The 23,509-nt window shown below is 38.9% G+C and overlaps 1 protein-coding gene across 5 annotated transcripts in view; it reads left to right on the plus strand.

Moving 5' to 3' along the window:
* LOC140188421 (dipeptidyl peptidase 9-like) overlaps window positions 1-17,892 on the plus strand; it is a 117,650-nt gene extending 99,758 nt beyond the window's left edge. For all 5 annotated transcript variants that reach the window (XM_072244679.1, XM_072244678.1, XM_072244680.1 and 2 more), the window contains 6 exons: window positions 1,842-1,987; window positions 5,517-5,663; window positions 9,306-9,458; window positions 12,003-12,145; window positions 14,559-14,670; window positions 17,112-17,892. In XM_072244679.1, the coding sequence (XP_072100780.1) occupies window positions 1,842-1,987; window positions 5,517-5,663; window positions 9,306-9,458; window positions 12,003-12,145; window positions 14,559-14,670; window positions 17,112-17,204 (794 nt within the window). In that variant the 3' untranslated portion in view covers window positions 17,205-17,892. The remainder of the gene's footprint in view (window positions 1-1,841; window positions 1,988-5,516; window positions 5,664-9,305; window positions 9,459-12,002; window positions 12,146-14,558; window positions 14,671-17,111) is intronic.
* Window positions 17,893-23,509: the final 5,617 nt, after the last annotated feature.

Below are 23,509 nucleotides of genomic sequence, written 5' to 3' on the forward strand. Positions count from 1 at the left end.
TCCTGCACATCCTATTTTTATTCCTTCAATCTTATCAACTCTCCTCAGATTGCCCTGTTATGGAGGTGATCAACTCATCACTCCATAACAGGGCAGTCTGTAATGGCCAATTAATCTGATTTGCACACCATCAGGATGTGTGAGGAAACGGGCCCACAGAGGGGAAGCCCCCATGGTCACAGGAAGTGCATGCAAATCCACATGAGATGAGGATCAGTCCAGGGTCACTGGAACACTGAGGCAGCATGTGTGCCAGCTCCTAATCTTCTTGACAGAAATGCCTGTCATGGAAATTTTAAAACTGCAGATACTGGAAATTTGCAACAATAAAGAAGAAAATGCTGGAATAGAAGCATGTTTGGAGCAGTAAACATTCGTCGAGATTTGGTTCTGTGAAGACTGTTCCTCTGCCCTACAAATGCTGCCTGACATTTTCTGTTTTACATCAGTGCCCTCAATAGGTCTTCACTCAATAACTACTTTCTCCTGTAGTCACCATATATTTTTGAGAGCTGGTCCAACTGCCTGCACTGGGAGCAACAGAGGTTTTGTGTCTCCTGCCCTGGCTCTTCATGCATTCACCCCTGTCCTTCCCTAACATCCTCTTACAACAAACACGTACACAAGTACACCAACAGATGAAAGGCACTGGCCCCTAACAACCACCACAAAGTAAAGCAAATATTCCCATGACTCAGGACTCCAGGAGGCTGAAGAAAAGTATCAAGGTCATTTTCATAAAACGAAACTTTTCTAGTGAGGTTATTCAACTAGGTGGTAAGAATGGAAGTATTTTTATATCTTTTAAATTGCGAACGACAATGAAATATTGTTTGCTGAGATTTAACCATGTAAGTAAATCAAAGCCAGGCAGGTACTCGGTTAGAAAGGTACACTGTGCATATTGTAAGGAGCGTGATACAAGACTGCAAATGTTGTCACAGTCATACATGGCTTTGTTGCAACCACGTCTTGAGCACTGTGTATTGTTTTGAGCCCTGTCACAAGAAAGATGTACTTGGAAGCAGTGAAAATTCATGTGACTTATTCCTGAAATGAGTAGGCAGGTCGCATGAAGAAATATTGAGTAAAATGGATAATATTCTCATTCAGAATAATGAGAGTCTGATTGAAATATAATACTCTGAAGGTGCTTGACAATGTGGATGCTTAGTCAGTTCTTACCAAGGGAAACAAAGACACTGGTATTTCCCGAGGGTTATTATAGGACTAACTTAAGGAGGCATTTCTTCAAAGAATTCTGTCTGGAGTGACTGAGTGAGCATATTTAAGACTGGGATTAACAGATATGAAGAAACTGAAGAAATCACTGGGAATTCGGCAAAATAAGTGGAATTGAGATTTAAATTTGGCCAAAATCTTGTTCAGTTTTGAAATGGCTTAAGGGAATATGTGGGCCCCTTCTCTCACATGTTAATACAATGTGATGTTCCCCTCCAGAATAAGTTCTAGGTCCTTCAGTGCTTATTCTTTGTAGACCTTAGGTTTTTTTTTACTTCCACAGTATGTACTGTATTTCAGAGATACATCAATGTCTAATAATTAAAAATAAAGAACATAGCAGTTATTTATCAGATTAAAAGTCCTAATTCTTCCATACCTAAGATCTGATAATTCAGCAAAGACAGGTTTGGAACAGTGTCTAGTAGTCTTTTAGTGCAACATCAATTGCAAGTCCTATGATTGACTGGAGGGAATTTTGACTAGGCATTGAACAATGTGGATACCAGTGACGTTGGTATCTAAAACCATATAAAATTGTGATAACCTGACTTGTAATCCTGTTTCTTGTTTGAACTTCTCTCTCTTATTTTGTAAAGGTTGCCCCCCTGATTATGTGCCACCTGAAATTTTCAGCTTCCATAGTAAATCTGGATTTGAGCTGTATGGCATGCTTTATAAACCTCACAACCTGCAGCCAGCCCACAAGCACCCCACAGTCCTTTTTGTTTATGGAGGGCCACAGGTAAGATAATTACTAGACTATTAGTCATAATTATAATAGCTATTTTATTTTAGTTAAGTGGTAAACTTTAAAAAGTGTTTTTAAAATAAACCAAAGTACAAACTTTGAAGAAAACCAAAGAAAGGTTTTGTTGAAATCAATTTCAGAAATGGTACATTTTTGTTGTAATTTTGCTGCCACAGTTGGTATTTATTTGTCATTCCTTGTTGTTCTTGAATGTGTGTTAGGATGTTCCAGGATTTTGAAGGAACTGATTTGTTTATCCAGGTTTGATAGATGCATGATTCGTGATTAGTTTCCAATTCATTCCAGAAGAATGGTTTCTCAGATTTATTATGTTCAGTGATCAAGTTCCTAGGGGACTTCCTCAGAATTGAGACAAAAGGGACAAATTTGATGGGTGTTTCAAGGAACATACAGAATAGACTGAATGATTTCCTGTATTGTGTCAATCTCTAAGTTTGATTTTAACTGTGCTGGACAATTTGCACCCATGGATTAGTTCAGACTTCCCATGAATTATATTTTCCATAATGAATCCTTGTGCAGTTTGCACTGTGAGTGCTTGTTTCAGTGACAGTATTTTGTCTCAAAGTACAACAGCTAAGACCAGTCATTCAATTTTTACATTGGGTCTAGGAGTCTTTTATGGTGCCTGCTTGGCTTTGACTGCATAATGTTAGACAAGTGATATGACTTGTGACAATTCTTATCGTAAATGATGAATTGTTCCCATGGTGCCTCTGGGATTTATACAGCTTTTGAGGTAGCCCACGGCCTTATATTAATGTGCTTGCATTCTTCTGTTTCCATTAGTTTTCTGGGCAGATGGATGATGTTGAGAATAGTTGGTTAAGCAGCTCTTGGGCAGTCTCCATCCTATCTCCATGACAAGTTTACTGTTTGTCTTTTCCATCTCAACTGTGCTTCACAACCCAACTTTTCACCACCACTTCACACAGTGCACATAATGAATATTACCCTGACAGCACATCTATTTCATCAGCTTTGTGGTGTACGCACACTTCAATATGAGTTTGTATATCATTGTGATTCTGGGACACAAAAGAACATCTCTGCAATTTTGTCCATTAAAACTAATGAGTGAGAACCCATAGTCTTGGAATATGCAGTTTGCAGTTGGCTATTCAGCTGCTTTCAGTATCAGGAGCAGTGGAATTTTTTTACTCAGATGTGAGTTTAAAGAAAATCTAAATAACTTCAAGAAATTGTAACTTAAGTGTGAAATTAAACAGTATCTGTTGACTGCTGTTTGAGCACTGAAGTTTTAAACTTGCAAGTCTTCTGCCTTTTTGGAAATGATTTTTTAAAAATCTGTACTGTTGGTCCAATTTACAGTCTGCTTTTATCATTTGATGTTATTGGTCAAAGCGCACAAAATTAATTTTCTCTGCTATTAATATTTAGCAGGCTATTGATAAAACAATCTACATAGGAATTTAATCAAAATACTTGAAATGGTGTTGTTGGGTTAACGAAATCCTGCATGACTATAAAAGATGCCATTATTATGGCTTGTCCAATGTGACGATTCCTATTCTCTAACACACCCTTCTTCTAACTTGCTTTCGCTAAAATAGCAAATGCATTTATTAAAGCTTTGGAAAGATCTGAGATCTACAATGGAGGTTTATCAAATCACCTCAGTGGAAGTTTAATAATTCTTAGCATAAAAGGAGCATAGTTGCAATGACAATGTTTGTTTAGTTTGTTAAATTAGCTAAAAGTGTGAGTTCATCCTGTGAGCTATTTTTATCTCTGTATTGCCTTATTTCTATGCTAACTGTTTGTTCTACTGGATCAAACATCTCATCCAGACACCATTTTCCATTTCTGAAGTAATCCAGTAAAATTTGTGCACAGGTGCAGTATTATTGATAGTCTTCAGGAACATATAGAACAGAGACCAGTACAGCACACAACAGGCCCTATAGCCCACAATATTATGGCGATCCCCTTAACCCACTCCAAGATCAGTCTTACCCCTCCTTCCTACATAGCCCTCGTTTTTTCTTTCATCCTTGTGCCTTTTCATAAATGTTCCTAAAATATCTACCTTCACTACCACCCCTGGCAGTGTGTTTCATGCATCTACCACTCTGTATGTGTATTAAAAATCCCTACCTCTCACATCCCCTCCCTTATATTTTCCTTCCAGTACCTTACCGTTATGACCACTCGCACTAGTCAATTCTGCTGTCCACTTGATCTTTGCCTCTATTTATCTTGTACACCTCTGTCAAATCACCTCTTATCCTACTCTTCAAACAGAAAAAACATAGCTCACTTAATCTATCCTCATAAGACATACTGTCCAATCCAGGCATCATCCTGGTATATCTTCTGTGCACCCCCTCTAAAACTTCCACATCTTTCTTATAATGAAGCAACCAAACCCGAACACAATACCTCATCTGTGGTCTGCATAGTGCTGCAATATTACCTCACAGCTCTTGAATTCAGTCCCCTGACTAATAAAGACCAACACACCATTATCATCGTATGGCACAAATTTGAGGGATCTATGTACATGAACCCCAAGATCCTTCTGTTCCTCAAAATTGCCATTAATCCTCTATTCTGCTTTCAAGTTCGAACTTACAAAGTGCATCACTTCATACTTTTCCAGATTTCCACTGCACTGCCTTCATCAATATATTTTGTCGCCTCCTCAAAGAATTAATTCTGGCTTTTGAGATATGACCAGCCCCTCTTCCCCCCCACCCCCCCCAACTCCCAAAAAGCCATATTGACTTTTCCTAATCAGACTGTGTTTCTCAAAATGCTCGTATATATCTCTAAGAATCTTGTAGGGACTCCTTAATTTCATTCGGTAGATTTCATCCAGACTGTTGAAAGGGTTAGGTTTGCCGTGTATGTTACATGTTATGTTGTACGTTATTACGTTTTGGGGGTAGGGTTTTTTCTTATAATACAACATTGCCATTTGTTTCCTGTTGGAATAAAATATGTCAGAAGTAATTACACTCATGTCGATTTTTGTCAACATTCCAACAGTCGTCCCAATAATTTTCCCACCCCTGACATAAGACTCACTGGTCTGTGATTCCCAGGGTAATCCCTATTACCTTTCCTGAACAAAGAAATAACATTTTCTACCCTCCAATCTCTGGCACTACTCTTATGGTAGTGAGAACACGAAGATCATCGCTGAAGGTGCAGCAATTTCCTTCCTTGCTTCCCGTAGTTACCTGGGGTGTATCCCTTCTGGCCCCGGGGACTTACTGTAATTTATCCTAATGTTTTTCAAAACATCCAGCATCTCCTCTTTCTTAATATGGACATGTTGTAGATATCAATGACATCATATTCGTCAAGGTCCCCCTCTGTGGTGCAGAACTCACAGCCAGCCTTAATCCACGAGTACAGATTATGTTAGCATTATATTAGTGTGTGTTACGCATTCAACAATGGAACTGTTGGTGGAGATCTTTAGTTTTGCATGCCTGGTAAAATATTGACTGGAATTTTTTTCCTTGTTTTGTAGGTACAACTGGTGAACAACTCTTTTAAGGGAATAAAGTATTTGAGGTTGAATACACTAGCATCACTTGGCTATGCAGTAGTGGTGATCGATGGCAGGGGATCTTGCCAGCGTGGTCTTTTGTTCGAAGGTTCCCTCAAAAACAAAATGGTATTGTACTTTTATCTATTAATTTTAAAGTGACATTTAGTTGGGCATGTCTAGACCTGCCATTTTGTTATAATTTGTAAGTGGGTTTTATTTTAAGATTGTCACTCTTAAGAAGGTATTGATATGTTCACAAAGGTTAAGACTGAACTGTGAATAAAGAATGACTATATTTAGCTGGAATATGAAGAAGCTCAGTATTTTGTATCAGGTTGTTCTTCCACAGAATTAAATGTTCTCTATTCTACAATCTAAATTTATCATACTGCATCCCACAGTGACTTGATTTACAGATGTGTTGCTTTAAGAAGCTGGTGTCAGCTCTCAGAAAATTAAAATGTTTTCGTACCAGACACTGCTTATTAATGCTTGGAGCTCTCTTTTGCTGAAAGTGATACTTAATTGATTTTGGAAATGATATGCACAGACATATCACAGTCTTAAAGGGAACCCACCTGTTAGTGCAACTGTAATAATGTGCCTCGCTCCATGGAATTTATTATGGTATCTTCGGCTAATTTCTAAGATGTGATCTGCATTTTCTGGTCTAAAGTTTTTTCAGCAATTCAAAACTGCTGGCTATGACTCCCATTGCCATAGGGAACACCCAACTTTTGTTTGATAGACTTGATAAACTGAGTACATACAAGATTTGATGAACAACAGTTACACGTCCACTATAGCAAACCTCTCCATAAGACAAAGATTTGTTCCAGGTATGGCACTAATCTGAGCACTTTTCTAAACTATTACTTGTATCAGGGTTTCTTTTTATTAAGGGTAGAATTTCTCTCTTGATTTCATATTGTAACTTCGTAAGGCCAGTGATGTTGTGGGGATGGAACTGGACTCTCTGACAGTGGTGTCTGAAAAGAGGATGCTGTCTAAGTTGCATGCCATCTTGCACAATGTCTCCCATCCACTACATAATGTACTGGTTGGGCACAGGAGTATATTCAGCCAGAGACTCATTCCACCGAGATGCAACACAGAGCGTCATAGGAAGTCATTCCTGCCTGTGGCCATCAAACTTTACAACCCCTCCCCTGGAGGGTCAGACGCCCTGAGTAAATAGGCTGGTCCTGGACTTATTTCCTGGCATAATTTACATATTACTATTTAATTATTTATGGTTTTATTACTATTTTATTACTATTTAATTATTTATGGTGCAACTGTAACGAAAACCAATTTCCCCCGGGATCAATAAAGTATGACTATGACTGGAATATGAACAAGCTCGGTATTTTGTATCAGGTTGTTCTTCCACAGAATTAAATGTTCTCTATTCTACAATCTAAATTTATCATACTGCATCCCACAGTGATTTGATTTACAGATGTGTTGCTTTGAGAAGCTAGTGTCAGCTCTCAGAAAATTAAAATATTTTCGTAACAGGCAGCGAATCCGCCTAAGCGAATCCAAGATGACTGATTACAAAATCCAACTTCATTTACTGTATTTAGTCCCCCCATTATCCAGGTGCTTTCGCCTCAGGATGTACCTCAATGCAACTGTATCCATTTCCATAATTCATTGTGTGTTCGAATTATTTCTGAAGCATTGGGCTCACACTGCACTAATATTGTACATGTAACTTGTAGCCAAGATTCAGGTGATTTTCATTTCAGAATATAGTGGATACAAATTGACTAGTTTATTTTATTTAATCAATTGGTATATCCAATCAAATAGCGATATGATCTCGGTTGGCATTGCCTCTTTATGAGCATTCATCATCAAGATCTATCCACTTCTGCTGGCAAGTTATTATGACAGTGGAATTTTATACTGGCCTTACTGTGCCAAATATTAAAGTGTATACCTATAATATTAAGCAACACACACAAACTGCTGGAGGAACTCAGTAGGCCAGTCAGCATCTATGGAAATGAATAAACATTCAACATCTTGGGCCAAGACACTTCTTCAGGACTGGAAAGGAAGGGGGAAGATGATAGATTAAAAAGGTGGGAGTAGAGGAAGGAAGATAGCTAGAAGGTGGTAGGTGAGGCTAGGTAGATAGGAAAGGTATAGGGTTGGAGAGAAAGGAATCTGATCAGAGAGAAGAGTGGACCATAGGAGAAAGGGAAGGAGGAGAAGACCCAGATGAAAGTGATAGGCAGGTGAAAAAAGATAAGGGGCCAGAGTGGGGAATAGCAGAAGAGGGGAGGGGAAGGGAATTTTTTTTAAACTGGAAGGAGAAATCAGTATTCAGGTGGGAGGCTACCCAGAAGGAACATAGTGTGTTGTTCCTCCACCTCATCGCAGCGCAAGAGGAGGTCATGGATCAACATGTTGGAACGGGAATAGAGTTGGAATAAAAATGTTTGGCCAGTGGGAAATTCCACTTTTGGCAAATGAAGCAGAGGTGCTTGAGGAAGTGGTCCCCCAATTTGTGACGGCTCTCACCAATGTAGAGGAAACCACATCAGGAGAACTGGACACAATATACAACCCCAGCAGATTCGCAGATGGAGTGTTGTCTCACCTGGAAGGACTTTTTGGGGCCCTGAGGAGGTGAGGGAGGAGGTGAATGGGCAGGTTTAGCACTTTGGCTGCTTGCAGTGATAATGGGCGGGTGTAGCACACCTTCCAGGTAAGGCAACACTTCACCTGCAAATCTGCTGGAGTTGTCTATTGTGTTTGGTGCTCCTGATGCAACCTCCTCTCTGCCAAAAATGTAACTTCTCGGTGACCAAATATTTTAATACCCGTTAATATTATACTTATAGTTTAATATTCTCTGCTAATGAGAGACTTAATTCTGAAAGTGACTTGGGGATTTAATGCCCCTTGTACTGGAAGAGACAGTAGTATTTTATCCTGTAATCAGACTTGCCAGTCTGGAGTCCTGTGCACATTTTGAATTTGCCTAATTACAAAGAAAAGTCAATTAGTCTACCTAGCACACCTTTCCATATAATGACAAAATTCTAATACTACGAGATGAGTAATAATAATCTGAATATCATTTTAAAAAAACAGGAAATCATTTGCTTCTACTTGCTCAAAAAGAGATACCCAGGCTTATCCTACCCTGTGGCATTTGGTCCTTATCTTTGCAAGTTGCAATTCTTCAAGTACACATCAAAATGTATTTTAAATGTTGTGAGCACTTCTACTGATTGTACCAGTTTTTCAGTCAGTGAGTTCCAGACCCCTATTACAATCAAAGTATGGTTAAAAAAAAGTCTCTGCTTTCCTCTCAGCTGCCTTTTTGTAACCTCTGAAAGGAAATAATTCTTTAGTTAATGTTTATTCCCCAAGCACCGAGGTCAGCTTTTGGAGGTTATGACTGGTGATTCCACATGCCTGATTTAATTTTGGAATCTTGTATTGTCAATTTTTACGACAGCTGCTATTGAATGGCAGGTTGAAATAATTCTGCAAAATAAATACATTGAGAAGAGGTGAATCTTGCTAAATTAAACAAATTATAACTCACTTCAGTACTTCCATGCTCTTGGACCTTCAGTGATTTGCTGCTTCTTAATAGCCCCACTAGTCTCGAATTCATTTCCACCAAAGAGTCAGGACTTCTATAGCAATGATAATGGTTTTGCTCTTATTCTCTGATACTGTGCTTGTAACTTTGGAATACTAACGAGTCTTCTGTTGCCATTTGCTGTTCTCTTCCGATAGGGCCAGGTAGAGATTGAAGATCAGGTGGAGGGATTACAGTGGGTGGCAGAGAAGTATGGCTTCATTGATCTAAACAGAGTTGCCATCCATGGTTGGTCGTATGGAGGTTTTCTCTCCCTCATGGGTTTGATACACAAGCCTAAAGTCTTCAAGGTAATGAAAACACCATCTGGACTGCATCAAATGCATAGATTCTTTTTATGTAAACAGAGCATAATATCACAACTCCAGCACCAGTTGCAAAGCGCATTCTTTATATTTGCTGATCTAGGTCACTGTATTCTGGTTAATTCTTTACATCACTTTTCATAATGCACATGTATAAATTAGTAGATGCTAATTTAAACTTGGTAATTTTACTGTTTGAAAAGTTCTTTAGTCCTTTAGAATACAAATAGGAGAAAGCCACATGTGTACACTGGTCTGAGACAATGGGAAGTGTTGTGGTTATTGGCCAGAATGAATTTGATGAGCGGTGTATAGGCTAGACTAAAAGCAATATTAGCCCACCACTCTGCCTTACAGGAAGTGTCTGTAAGCTGTGAAATATAAAACAAGCAAATTTGATTCAGTCAATAACGGTGTATTTCTGCAATCACGGCATTAAGTACTGACAGAATGCATTGATGCCATAATTTCCTTCATAGCAGGTGGTAATGGTATTGAAGCAGCAACCTTCAGCACTGGACTAGTTTTTGCTACACTCACATTCATTCTTGCCAAACTCTTCTGTAACTCTTGCTGTGATACATTAATCTTCATTATCCTTGATCTATGTAGCATTTGATACACCAGGTTGCTTCCTTCTTTCTTTCATCTCACATATTATTTCAACTCTTGGTTCCATCAGTAATGGTTTCTGTTCTTGTTCAAAGTCCCTCTTAATCATCTTTTTTTCTCTTCTTTGCCTACCCAAACACCATCTGCTGACTGCACTGGGTAACATTAGCTAATTTTTAGACTGCTGACATCTAGCACTTCCCTATTTGCAAAATGGCCACTTTTATAATTCTACTGCATGCCAGCATTTTCTGCAACAGGATAGTGAAGTCAGTTAGCAGCTTGCATTGCTGTTGGATGAATTTATTTTTTTAATTGCAGATGCTGAAGTTCTGAAATAACAAACAGCTGTGAGATGAGGACAGTTAGCAAAACCTGACAATTGTGTTGAATGCTGAATATGCTAATGACAAAAGACAAATGAAGCTAACCAAGCTCATCATGATCAAACCCACTTACGTCTAACTTGTTCTCATGCCCAAAATGTATTAACTTTCCTATTTTTTTTATCTAAAATCATTTTAAGAGTTATCATAACTGTACACATCAAGTTCTTTTATGCAATTAACCACTCTACTTCTGAGTTTTTGTCTTCCCCTTGTTCCTATATTCTATCAATTACTTTAATCTATAACTTTCTCCCTGAAAGGTATGCAGATAGTAGGTAGAATTCAACAAAAGCATATTAATGAGATATTTAAAAGAACACATGATGAATGGTACAAATTTCAAAATGGTGCAACAGGAGAGAAATGCTTTTGCTTAAAATTAGGAATGTGGCAGATAGGTTAACAAATCATTTAATGCTGTGTATGGTATATTGGAGTTTGTAAGTAGAGTACAAAGCCAGCACTAACACAAAATAAAATTTTAAATATTAGTTTGATTATAACTGGATTTTTATTCCGATCTAAACACCTCACTTTAGGAAGGACGCAAGGGTTTTGTAATAATTCTGTACAAGTTTTACTGGAGCAGTTCCAGTCTGAAAGAGTATCATACAAAAAAATCAAACTGAAGTAAAGCGCTAAAGCACTCCACTTTTTTAGATTATGAAGACACATAGTCCCCTTTTATTGTCATTTAGTAATGCATGCATTAAGAAATGATGCATTTTTTCCTCCGGTGTGATACCACAAAACACAGGACAAACCAAGACTGAGAAAACTAGCAAAACCACATAATTATACATATAGTTACAACAGTGCACAATACCATAACTTGATGAAGAAAGTCCATGAGCACAGTAAAGTTCAAAGTTTCTCAAATGTCCCACATCTCACGCAGACGGGAGAGGGAAGAAAAACTCTCCCTGCCATGCCGACCACAATCCGACTCTGAGTCATCCGAAAACTTCGAGCTCTGATCAGCTCTCCGACACCGAGTACTGAGCGGCATCTCTGCCGAACAATTCAACCTCCTTCTTGGTTGCCAAAAGCAGGCAAGGCCAGGGATTTTGAGGCCTACCCTCCGAAAGATTCCCGACCACACAGTAACAACAGTAGCGGACGGGTGTTTCAGAAATTTCTCCAGATGTTCCTCTGTGATTTCATGTCCATTCTCCATCAAATCAAAATTGTCCACGGCCCCTATTTAACAGATACAACATCATTTTTCACCGGAGAGCTGCGCAAGCGTGGCGCGCTGCCATCTTCTCCTCCCGCCCTTTTGAGCAGTATTGGAAAAGGACGTATAAAAGCATGGAGATTTTTTTCCAGCTCATAAACAGAAAACAGTTTCCAACCACTGAAAGTCAGTAACAGGAATATGTAGGGGAAAGAGCAAAAGCTAGATGCAATGTGAATCTTTTTTTAAAGGCAGATGATTTTTAATGGAAATGGTTGGTGGATATCATGGATATTACACTTCATAATGATACGTAACCCAGATGTCATAGTGTACCTTAATACCTTGTAGATTGCCATAGCCGGTGCCCCAGTCACAGTCTGGATGGCCTACGACACTGGTTACACAGAGCGTTACATGGACATCCCAGAAAATAATCAACAGGGTTATGAAGCTGGTTCAGTGGCGCTACATGTTGATAAACTACCAAATGAGTGAGTAATTTATTTTTCAAGCCAAACAGACACATTTTGTCCCAGCATCCTTTATCAACATTTATGCTTGCGTGAGATTTCAACTATTCCTACACCTTGCCCTCCCTGTATTCCATTGCCTTTCACAATCAGCAAAATGATTAAGCATCTTGGCCCAATATGTCCACTGTTTATTCCTCTCCATAGATGCTGCCTAACTTGCTGAGTTCCTCCAGTATTTTGCATGTGTTGTATTATTTTCTCTATTGTGTCTATCCAAATTCTTCTTGCATATAAGTTTTGACATAAATGTCAAACTGAGTTATTTTATGGCAGGTATAATTTCTATCATGAAATACGTGTTTATCATTCAGGTAAGTTTACAAGAAATAACTTGGATTTGGGTCTTGTATACAAAGTGAACATCTCTATATCAAAACAAGATCTTTTAGTACAGTGTAGATGAGATGAAGGGGAAATAAAGATTGCAAATTAATGGAATGTGACACTAAAGCAGTGGTTCCCAACTTTTTTATGCCATGGACCCTTACCATTAACTCTGGTCTGTGGACCCTGGGCTGGGTACCTCTACTAAAGCAAAATATTGGAAATGTAGCAGCTTCTGGAAAAAGATTAGGTTTGAGTGGAAATCCTTTCAGTAAGTGGGGTTAAATAAAGAGTTTGGCTGAGACAGTAGAGAACAAAACACAACTGTGTGCAGCAAACATACAAATACTTAGAATATTGGGCTTTGAGCTTTTTAAACTACAGGTAAAAAAGTACCGGATCCTTTACAAAAGGGTGTTTTGCAATTGCCTGTATTATAGATAAATAAAAATAGCCACAACAGGGAAGAAATGTGAAGAATTAAATAGTTAGTATCTGCTTGTGTTCTCTTGATTCCAGTAGCAATATCAAATTTAATAGATTTGAGATAATTTTCAGGTTCTCATCTACCCTGCAATTTTATGCCTCCATGTCTTCGGAGCCCAGAGGTCATTGGATTCATTGTCACAACAAATGCATATACTCAAGGTGGAAACACAAGAGTCTACAAATGCTGTAATCTGTTTTAAGAACAACACAAACTGCTGGAGGAATTCCATCAGTTGAGAAAGGAACTGCCCATGTTTCAAGTTGAGTTGCTGATGGTATCTTGATCTGAAACAGCAACAATTCTGTTTTCTCCACAGATGCTGCCTGACCAGCTGTATTCTTCTAGCAGTTTGCTTTATGCTCCATACATTTAACACGTTTAAATAACAATTGAATATATATTTTTCTTAATGCATTTTTGTGTAAGGGAGAGGATGAAAGATTATTTAAATATACCCTGCTTGCATAAATGCCAGCATTTGTGGAGTTTCTTCTGAAATGAGCTGTATGTTACAGCATTTATTGACAGTAGCATGTCAGCCAACAATTGAGAAGTCAGGTGGGGTATCCAAATCTTAGCATACAGTTCATTGTAGAGAGAAGTTTGCCAATTTGTTCAGAACATAATTTAGTTTGAGTAAGCAAAAACTGCAGCAAAGTTGGAAATAGTAATTTCTCCAGAAAAATCCAGTAGTGAAGGCGCAGATAAAAGTCATTCACCTTCAGACAGAGTGATCATCGTACTCGATGTAAAGGGGAATTGCCCAATTATCTCCAGTCTGGCTGCAATATTTTCATAATAAATCAACCAATATGAAATACAAGGGTGGGACCCTTAGTTTAATATTTGTGTTCTTTTAACTGTTTTCCTTCTAGTCTAAAATAAAATTTGAAAATCATTTAGATCATAATGTAGCTGATAATAACTGGAGTTTGTGGATGGCATTCATTAGTTAATTTCAATTCATAATTGATATTTCCCTCAAACTCAGGCTACCATCTAAAGGTATTTCTTGGAACATCTGTGTAGTGCGTAAAGCTTGTAAAGTTCATGCTATCATTGGTGTTAACTTCCCGAACCGTTGAAGGTCCATTAACAAATTTCATTGTACCTCAGGCTAAAGCATATATTGACATTTGTATATTTAGTCACAATTACAGAACATTTCTTGCATTATATAAGGAATGGGTAAGCTTCTGTAATTTGCAGTATAGACTGTTTTCATTTGAGAGTTTATTATTCATAATTATTTTAAGTGCCTTTGAATAATCTGTGTAATTAATTAAAATCAAAGTGTATTAAGAGGGAATTGGCTTGTCAGCAACCAACCTTGGCTTCATTCCTGGGTTGAACATTGAACACATTTTTGTCTCCACGAGAGGTTAAAAAATAGCCTTGTTATACTTGCTGTATTAGTCGCTTTCAAAGTTGTGTTAACAGTGGATTGTGAAAAACCCTTTGGCCTGCGAAGTACTTTGGACAGCATCCAGCATTAGGACAGGGCATTTTGATTTTGAATTTGTGCTGGTTGTAATAATCTCTACTTTATTCATCTAGGCCCAATCGTTTGTTGATCCTGCATGGATTTTTAGATGAAAATGTGCACTTTTTCCACACAAATTTCCTAGTCTCACAATTAATTAGAGCTGGAAAGCCATATCAGCTTCAGGTAAGACAACATTTTGTGAAAATTGATAAACTGCATATACTTTTATCCCCCCAGTTGTAACCCCCAGGGTCTTGGACCGGAGCTGTTTTTCTTTCTACAGATGCTGGCTGACCTGCTGAGATTTTAGCATTTTCTGTTTTCACTTTAAAAGTGCTTAATGTAGGATGACTGTAAATGGGTGGTTGACGGTCAATTGGACTATATGAGTTAACAGACCTGTTTTGGGCTGTATCTGACTGTATAAACATTTTGTGATTTATTTGTTTAGCTAAATCAATTACAAGATGCTAACTATTCATTTTTCTCACCACTCCAGTTTTTTAGATGCCTTAAAATTTCTATTCCATTAATTAAAATGGAACTCTTAATAGCTCTATCCAGTAAAGGTTTCCAAAGCAGCAAATATTCTGTCCAGCATCTGTGGAAAAGTAAAGTCAAAGTGCCCACTGAAACACTAATAACTGAAGTGGAACTAAAGTCATTGCCTTGTATTCTTGAGCAGTGAAAAGACGGAGTGCATTACAGGTCCCAGTTTTATCATATTCTGACTTTGTTCTTATCTGTTTGTATGGAGATGCTCAAATCATGTTTCGTTTATTGTTGCTGACTCTAAAGCTTGGAATTTCCTCCTGAAGAGTATTGGAAGTACCAGCAACAGAAGGACTAGTGAAAATCAATAACACACTGCCAGCTTTGCAACTGCGATTGGGAATGGACAATAATCACAAGCACCTGAAAGTCACATTCTGTAAATAGACAAATATGAAAAATGCCAGCTCCAGTCAGTCTTTCAGAGATGATGTAAAATATCACATGGTTTTTCTGCACTGTTATATAGATAATGGCAACTTTTTCAAAGAACACCTTGTTGCTACATTCAGAAGCCTTCATTTCCAAACTCTAACAAAAACAATGAGAGTGTAGATTGAGAATGCACGTTTTTGTGGGGATAACTTTTCTAGGTTGTACCGCTGCATCTGTTCCCTGGATGAGGCTTTCCCTTCTAGGACATCAGAGATGCTCTCCTTCAAAGAATAGGGTTTCCCTTCCCCCACCATTGATGCTGCCCTCACCCACATCTCCATTTCCCAGATATCCATGCTCACCCCTTCTTCCTGCTGCCTTAACAAGGATAGAGGCCCTCTTGTCCTCACCTGCTACTCCATGAGCCTCCGCATCTGTGATTCCTTTGTCCATTCATCCCTCCCCACCAATCTCCCTCTTGGCACATATCACTGCAAGTGACAGAAATGCCACACCTGACCATTCACCATCTGCACTCCATTCAGGGCCCCAAACATCCTTCTAGGTGAGGCAACACTTCCTTTTTGAATCTGTTGGGGTTGTCTACTGTTTCCAACATGCTCAATGCAGCCTCCTCTACATTGAAACCTGACATAAATTGGGGGTTTACTTTGTCAAACACTGCTGCTCCATCCTCTGCTCGTTTCCTCCTTTCCCCCTTCTATTCCCCATTCTGGCCTCTTGCCTCTTCTTCTCACCTTCCTATCACCTCCCCTGGTGTCCCTCCTCCTTCCCTTTCTCCTATAGTCCACTCCTGTCAGATTCCTTCTCCAGCCTTTACCTTTCCCAACCACATGCCTTCACCTATCAGCTTGTCCTCCTTCCCCTCCCCCAGCCTTTTTATTCTGGCATCTTTCCAGTCGCAATGAAGGGTCTCAGCCCGAAACATCAACTGTTTACTCATTTTCAGAGATAGATGCTATCTGACCTTCTGAGTTCCTTTAGCATTTTGTGTGTGTTAACCTGATCCCACATTTATGTGCTGTCAATTTTCATCTTCAAATGGTAGCTCTTGACCGATATGATTGTTTTCCTCTTCCACGCTATGAACAAGGAAGACCGAAATGCCGCAGTTCCTGCAGTGATGAAGGGCAGGTTGGGAACCAAACTTGGGGCTCAGAGATACTGCATAGAAGCATACTTCTGCCTATGAGGCTGCCCAGTTTTTAGCTAATCATAATCCAATCTGTTTTTCCCCCACATTCTAAACAACCCCGTAGCCCTCATCTGTGCACTAGGTGCAATTTAGTGGCCAAATAACTGATCCAATATGTGTAGGTTGGTAAGCAGAGCACTCAGAGGAAGTATCAGAGACTGTTCTGAGGTACAATATTGGACCTCAGTTGCTGGAGCTGGGAAGCATAGCTGTACTACTGTGCTACTTACTTGGCCTTAACCACAACCATGAAGCCATCAGGAAAACTAGAAAACAGATGTTACTTGCCTTCCAAGTGTTGACAGTCTTAGTGCTGGCTCTACACATATCATTGGTTTCTTAACTTTGAAATACTACCTTTCTGTGATACTAATAGACTTGCTGAGTATTATCACTCCAATATATTTCAGATTTTTTGCATCTGGAGTGTTTTAGTTTTGGCTTTGCTTTGAGAATAAAAATATTTTGTTTGTTGCTACAGATTTATCCTAATGAGAGACACAGTATTCGCTGCCCTGAGTCTGGAGAGCACTATGAGATAATGCTGCTGCACTTCCTACAGGAGTACCTCTGAGGAAAAAAAAAATCAACAGTTAAGAAACACGAGAAATGATTTTAGACCATTGCTGATATTCAGTCCCTGGTGACTTGCTTTGTCAAACAGGATATTTGCCAACCTCACAGTCTCCCCAGAAATCTTCAGTCCTAACCAGTTTAACATTTTTCTTTATGACTTTGTTTCTGAGCAAGGGGAAATACTGAATTTGGTTTTAAACTGTGATTTAATATGACTTGCTAGCCTGAAATTACTTGGTTAAATGTACATAAATGTTAACAATACGGTTTGGAATTGGAGTTGACTCACCTAATTGTATATTGGCATTGAATACAGCTTTTTTTTTTACATGCCTTAAACTCCACGATGGTTGGAAATGAGCAAAAATATCTGAAGTAACTTCAAAAGACTTGTCCAAGCCTGCTGTTGGGAATTTGATGTACTTTGTCCTTTGGCTGTTCAGGTTAGCAGCCACATTTCTGAAATTCATCCCCATAGGAACTTAGTCTCACATTGCCATTTAGTGTAAGACTTGTTTTTAACCTCTGCAAGCTGCACCACCCAGGGAGTGTGTTTCAGGGCAGGAACCAACTACAACTTTACTGAGTATTCAAAATGTGTATCAAAAGAAAATATTTTTATGAATTCTTATTCTTTTATAATGAGTGTATGGCATTGTAACTCATTAAATAATTGTATCACTTAATTTAATCTGCATTGATTTCAAATTCTTTACTGACTTTAACCTTGTTCATGAAGATATAAGTCCTTTTTGCCTTTTTCCATAGGTTCTGGGTGTCCTTGGGTTCCTCAACAAAACTGGTAATTCCCAAATTCACATTCATTGTCCCAAATGTTCTACATGGCAGAAGCTAAGATGCAACATAATATTCATTTCTATCCTTATCTAATTACAGTAATTTCATTTTAATAATTGGATTAACATGTTTAAAATACACAATTTTATTAACATGCAAAGGGAAAATTGGATGCTAAGGCAAACTAAGGAAGATTATGCAATGATCTGAAGTGTGTTCCCGACCATGGGTTTGGGTGGGTTCCATGGAGAACTGCAGAGAGCAAGGTTGGAGAGGATGAAGGAAATTTAAACATGAAGTCTTACAGTAGAGTCTGGGAAAAAAAAAATCACTGAATTTGTGTTCAGTTGAACAAATCATGGAACATAGTCACATTGAGATTTTTTTTTAAAAAGTGCACAACTTTTTAAAAAAATAAGGAACTTGTAAATTTTAACCATAAACTCAAATATTCACCGGACTTCTTGGGGATTCCTAATAAATAATGATTAGCTCAAATTTTGCTTGCATAAATTCCTTTTACTGGTTTCCAATTACAAGTCTGATTTAGTGGTACCTTCAGGTTGTGCAAAATCCACAGATGTTGGGGTAGGGGGAGGGAAAAGAGAATCACAGAAAAATAAATGGTGAAACTGCACCCTAAATATTGGAGAGGTCTGGTTTCTCTATACATTATATAAATGCCATAATGGTTCATCAGATTGATTCTTGAGATTGGGGTGGGATGGGAAGAAGTCTTTAAGACTTAAGTCTTTTAAGTCTTTAGGGTCTTTTAAGTGACTCGTGGACAGGTACATGGAACTTAGAAAAACAGAGGGCTATGGGTAACCCTAGATAATTTCTAAGGTAAGGACATGTTCGGCACAGCTTTGTGGGCCGAAGGGCCTGTATTATGCTGTAGGTTTTCTGTGTAAGAAAGATGAAGCAGAATGGATCTGTACTCTCAGAATTAAAATAATGGGATTTGGAATTTAAGTGTTAAAATGGTCAAATATTTTAATTCCAATTCTCATTCCCATTCTGATACTTTGGTCCATGGCTGCTTCATGTGCTATGATGAGGGTGGCCTCCAACCTGATTGGCATGAATATCGATTTCTTCTACCGGTAAATGAAATAACCACCCTCCCCGCGCCCCCCCCCCCCCCAACAGCCTCTTACCTCTTCTCACCTCCCTTTGGGTCCCCTCCTCCTTTCCTTTCTCCTATAGTCCACTCTCCTCTCTCATCAGATTCCTTCCTTTCCTACCCACCTGGCTTCACCTATCACCTTCTTAGCTTTTAGCTATCCTCCTCCTTCTCCCCCCCCCACCTTTTTATTCTACCATCTTCCCTCTTCCTTTCAAAGTTCAAAGTAACTTTTATATTCGAAGTACGTATGTCACCATCTACAACCGTGAGATACATTTTCATGTAGGCATACTCAATAAATCTATAGAATAATAACCATAACAGAATTGTTGGAAGATCGCCCAAGTAGGGCAGAAGACAACAAGATGTGCAAGCAAAAGAAGTACAAGTAATAATAATACATAAATGAGTAATACATTTTGAAAACGTGATGAAGAGTTCTTGAAAATGAATCCATTGATTGTGGAAACATTTCAATGATGGGGCACATGAAGTTGAATGAAGTTATCCCCTTTGGTTCAAGAGCCTGATGGTTGAGGAGTAAGAACTGTTCCTGAACCTGGTGGTGTGAGTCCTGAGGCTCTTTAGCTTACTTCCTGATGGCAGCAGTGGGAAGATAGCATGCCCTGGGTGGTAGGGGTCCCTGATGATCGATGCTGCTCTCCTGTGACACTGTTTCATGTAGGTGTGCACAATGGTCGGGAGGGCTTTACACATGATGGACTGGGCTATATCGACTACCTTTGTAGGATTTTTCATTCAAGTGTGTTGGTGTTTGGGCTGTGATGCAGCCAGTCAATATACTCTGCACTACACATCTATAGATACTTGTCAAAGTTTTACGTGTCATGCGAAATCTCTACAAACCCCTAAGGAAGTAGAGGTGCTGCCGTGGTTTCTTCGTAATTGCACTTGCATGTTGGGTCTGGGATGGGTCCTCTGAAATAATAATATCCAGGAATTTATATTTGCTAACTCTCTCCTCCTCTGATCCTCTGATGAGAGCTGCCTCATGGACCTCTGATTTCCTTTTCCTGAAGTCTATAATCAACTCCTTGGTCTTGCTGACATTGAGCAAGGTGTTGTTATGACATCACTCAACCAGATTTTCAATCTTCTGCCTTTATGCTGTTCATCACCACCTTTGATTCAGTTCATGACAATGGTGTCATCAGCAAACTTAAATATGGCAATGGAGTTGGGTTTAGCGTCACAGTAATAAACATAGAGCGGGGGCTAAACTCACAGCCTTGTGGTGTACCTGTATGGGGAAGATGTTGTCAATCCGAACTGACTAGAGTCTGCAAGTGAGGAAGTCCAGGATCTAATTGCACAAAGAAGTATTGAGGCCAAGGTCTCAGAGGATCTTCATGTATGCATCTTTGCTGTCTAGGTATTCCCGAATTAAGTGAAGAGCCAATAAGATTAGCATCTGCTGTGAACCTGTTGCTCTGGGAGGCAAATTAGAGCAGCTCTAAGTTGCCTCCAGGGCAGGAGTTGATATGTTTTATCACCTATATCTCAAAGCGCCATCAGTGTGGATGTAAGCGCTACTGGGCAATAGTCATGAAGGCAGGTCACCGGTATGATTGATGCCTGCTTGAAGTAGGTGGGTACCACACACTGCCAAAGCAAATGGTTAAAGTGGTCAGTGACTACAGTAGCCAGTCCTGAAGAAGGGTCTCAGCCCAAAACATCAACTGTTTATTAATTTCTATAGATGCTGTCTGACCTGCTGAGGTTCCCCAGCATTGCGTTTGTTGCTTCTGACATTCCAGTTTTGAACTTTTATCAAACATTGTTTAAATCTGTCTTAACCTTAATCTTGCCTTTAAAGCTTTTGTCCCAACATTTTGGCCTTTTACTGGAAGCTGCAGGCAGATGGTTGACGGAGAAAGAATCAACTCTCGATTTCGATAGATGAATGATTCATGATATGTAGCAGTCACCAAGCTAAGGTTGCATATTCATTCTACAAAATGCAATGATAGCAGTAACAATCTACACCTATTTTGTCTAGGTGTTAGCTTTCGCATTTGTGGTATGCAGATTGGCCACAAAACAATGCTGTGTATCAATGTGTTGTTGATTCAGCTTGTGTAAGTCTCAATATGGCTAATTGAAACTCTGTGATTGTCAGGCTTGCACTCCATATGTTTTGTTATTAATTGGGTTCTCTTTTATCTAGTTTTAGGACTTGCATGAAGATCTGATCTCATTTTAGGTCATATTATGCTGAAATACATAAAATTCTACAGGGTTCACTAACTTTCTAGCGCCACTGTATAGAGTCACTTTCAAGGACTCTTATCTCGTTCTCGATGTTTATTGTTTGTTTATTTATTTATTTTTGTAGTTGCACTGTTTGTTTTCTTGCACACTGGTTCAAATTCCAACGTGATGTGGTCTTTCACTGATTCAAATTCATCTGAATTTAGCTTCAAACAAGGTGAGAAGAACTGAATAGATTGAATTGATTTTATTTATTACATCCTTCGCATACATGAGGAGTAAAAACCTTTAAGTTACCTCTCATCTGAATGTGCAATTTATAGTAATTTCTAATAAATAGTATGTAGAACAGGACAGTCAATCTAATGCATTTGTATCAGCGTGAATTAATCAGTCTGATGGCCTGGTGGAAGAAGCTGTCCCAGACCCTGTTGGTCGTGGCTTTTATGCTGTGGTACAGTTTCCCAGATGGTAACAACGGGAACAGTTTGTGGTTGGGGTGACTCGGGTCTCCAATGATCCTTCAGATCCTTTTTACACACCTGTCTCTGTAAATGTCCTGAATAGTGGGAAGTTCACATCTATAGATGTGCTGTGCTGTCTGCACCACTCTCTGCAGCATCCTGCGATTGAGGGAAGTACCTTTCCCATACCAGGCAGTGATGCAGCCAGTTAGGATGCTCTTAGTTGTATCCCTGTAGAAAGTTCTAATGATTTGTGGACTCGTGCCAAATTTCTTCAACCGTCTGAGGTGAAAGAGGCCCTGTTGTGCTTTTTTCACCACACAGCCTGTATGTACAGACCACATGAAATTCTCAGTGATGTGTATGCCGAGGAACTTAAAGCTGTTCAGCTTCTCAACCCCAGATCCATTGATGTTAATAGAGGTTAGCCTCTCTCCATTCCCTCTGTAGTCCACAATTTTGCGACATTGAGCTAGAGGTTGTTTTCTTGAAACCACTGTGTCAGGGTGATGACTTCTTCTCTATAGGCTGCCTTATCATTTGAGATAAGGGTAATCAATGTAGTATTAGCAGATTGGAGCTGTGGGTGGTGACACAGTCATGGATATACAGAGAGTAAAGGCAACCAGGAAAGACGCAGCAAAGAAGATTGTTAGACAAGATGTCCATACTACTGAAGATCATTGACCTATAAAATCAATAATGTTGGCAAAGGTACCTTATAATGGGAAAGCAGTCAAGTCCAAGATCTGGCTAAAATAGGGCAGGGCGTAAGTAATGATGGAGAACGACTCAGCACAAAGTGTGCATGTTCAAGAGAAAGATTCCTGTGAAAAAAAAGGTCATAAGTGGGGTCAAGATCTGGATTCCATGGATAAATAGAATTAGAGAAAAAGACAATGTGAAATTTAAGATTATCGATTAAGATAGATATAAATGAAGGCAGCTGCTAGGCAGGATATAATAAATACTTTTAATAAAAGGTGAAGAATAACTCCACTTAAATGGTGAACGAAAGAATGGTACAGCTACTAGTGAATTCATTCCTCAAATATTTGCAAAACGCTATGGTGCCCCAAAAGAAGTGGGTACAATGAAAACTGAAATGTACACAACCAGGAAGGAGGAAAATATGGGCATATCACTATCTACAAGTTGCTGTCCAAAGTAACCTGACATGTAAACTACGTAAATTCTTCATGTTGGAATTCCTTGACAGCACTGTAGGAATTTAGTCATCAAATCAAAGAGAATGATTATTCATCACCACTATGTTAGAATGAACAATAAATGCTGACCTTAATACCAACGGGCAAGCCTGAACATTTTGGGCAAAGTGATGGCTGTTGAATGCAAATTAAGAGCATAGTGCAATGCAGTAGTATCAAAGAAGAATGTACAAATGGAGATAGTAAATAGTTTAAACACTAGAGGGGGGTATTTGATAACTAATGCAGCACGATGCAAAGTTTTTTGAAAAAATGTATTACTCAGGATGAATTTAATAGCTGCTAATTACACAGAGACTGAAATGAATGCACTGACAGTGGTACTGAAAACATTTTCCTTTGGTCCCAGATATAAAAATTGTGCCCTCTGACACAACTTGCTGGTAATGTTCAAAGGCAGGCAGCCTCTGTAGAAACAGAAATTGAGTTAGCATTTTCAGTGAACACAAAA

This window comes from Mobula birostris, chromosome 26 (genome assembly GCF_030028105.1).
Source record: "Mobula birostris isolate sMobBir1 chromosome 26, sMobBir1.hap1, whole genome shotgun sequence".
NCBI classification, from domain to species: domain Eukaryota; kingdom Metazoa; phylum Chordata; class Chondrichthyes; order Myliobatiformes; family Myliobatidae; genus Mobula; species Mobula birostris.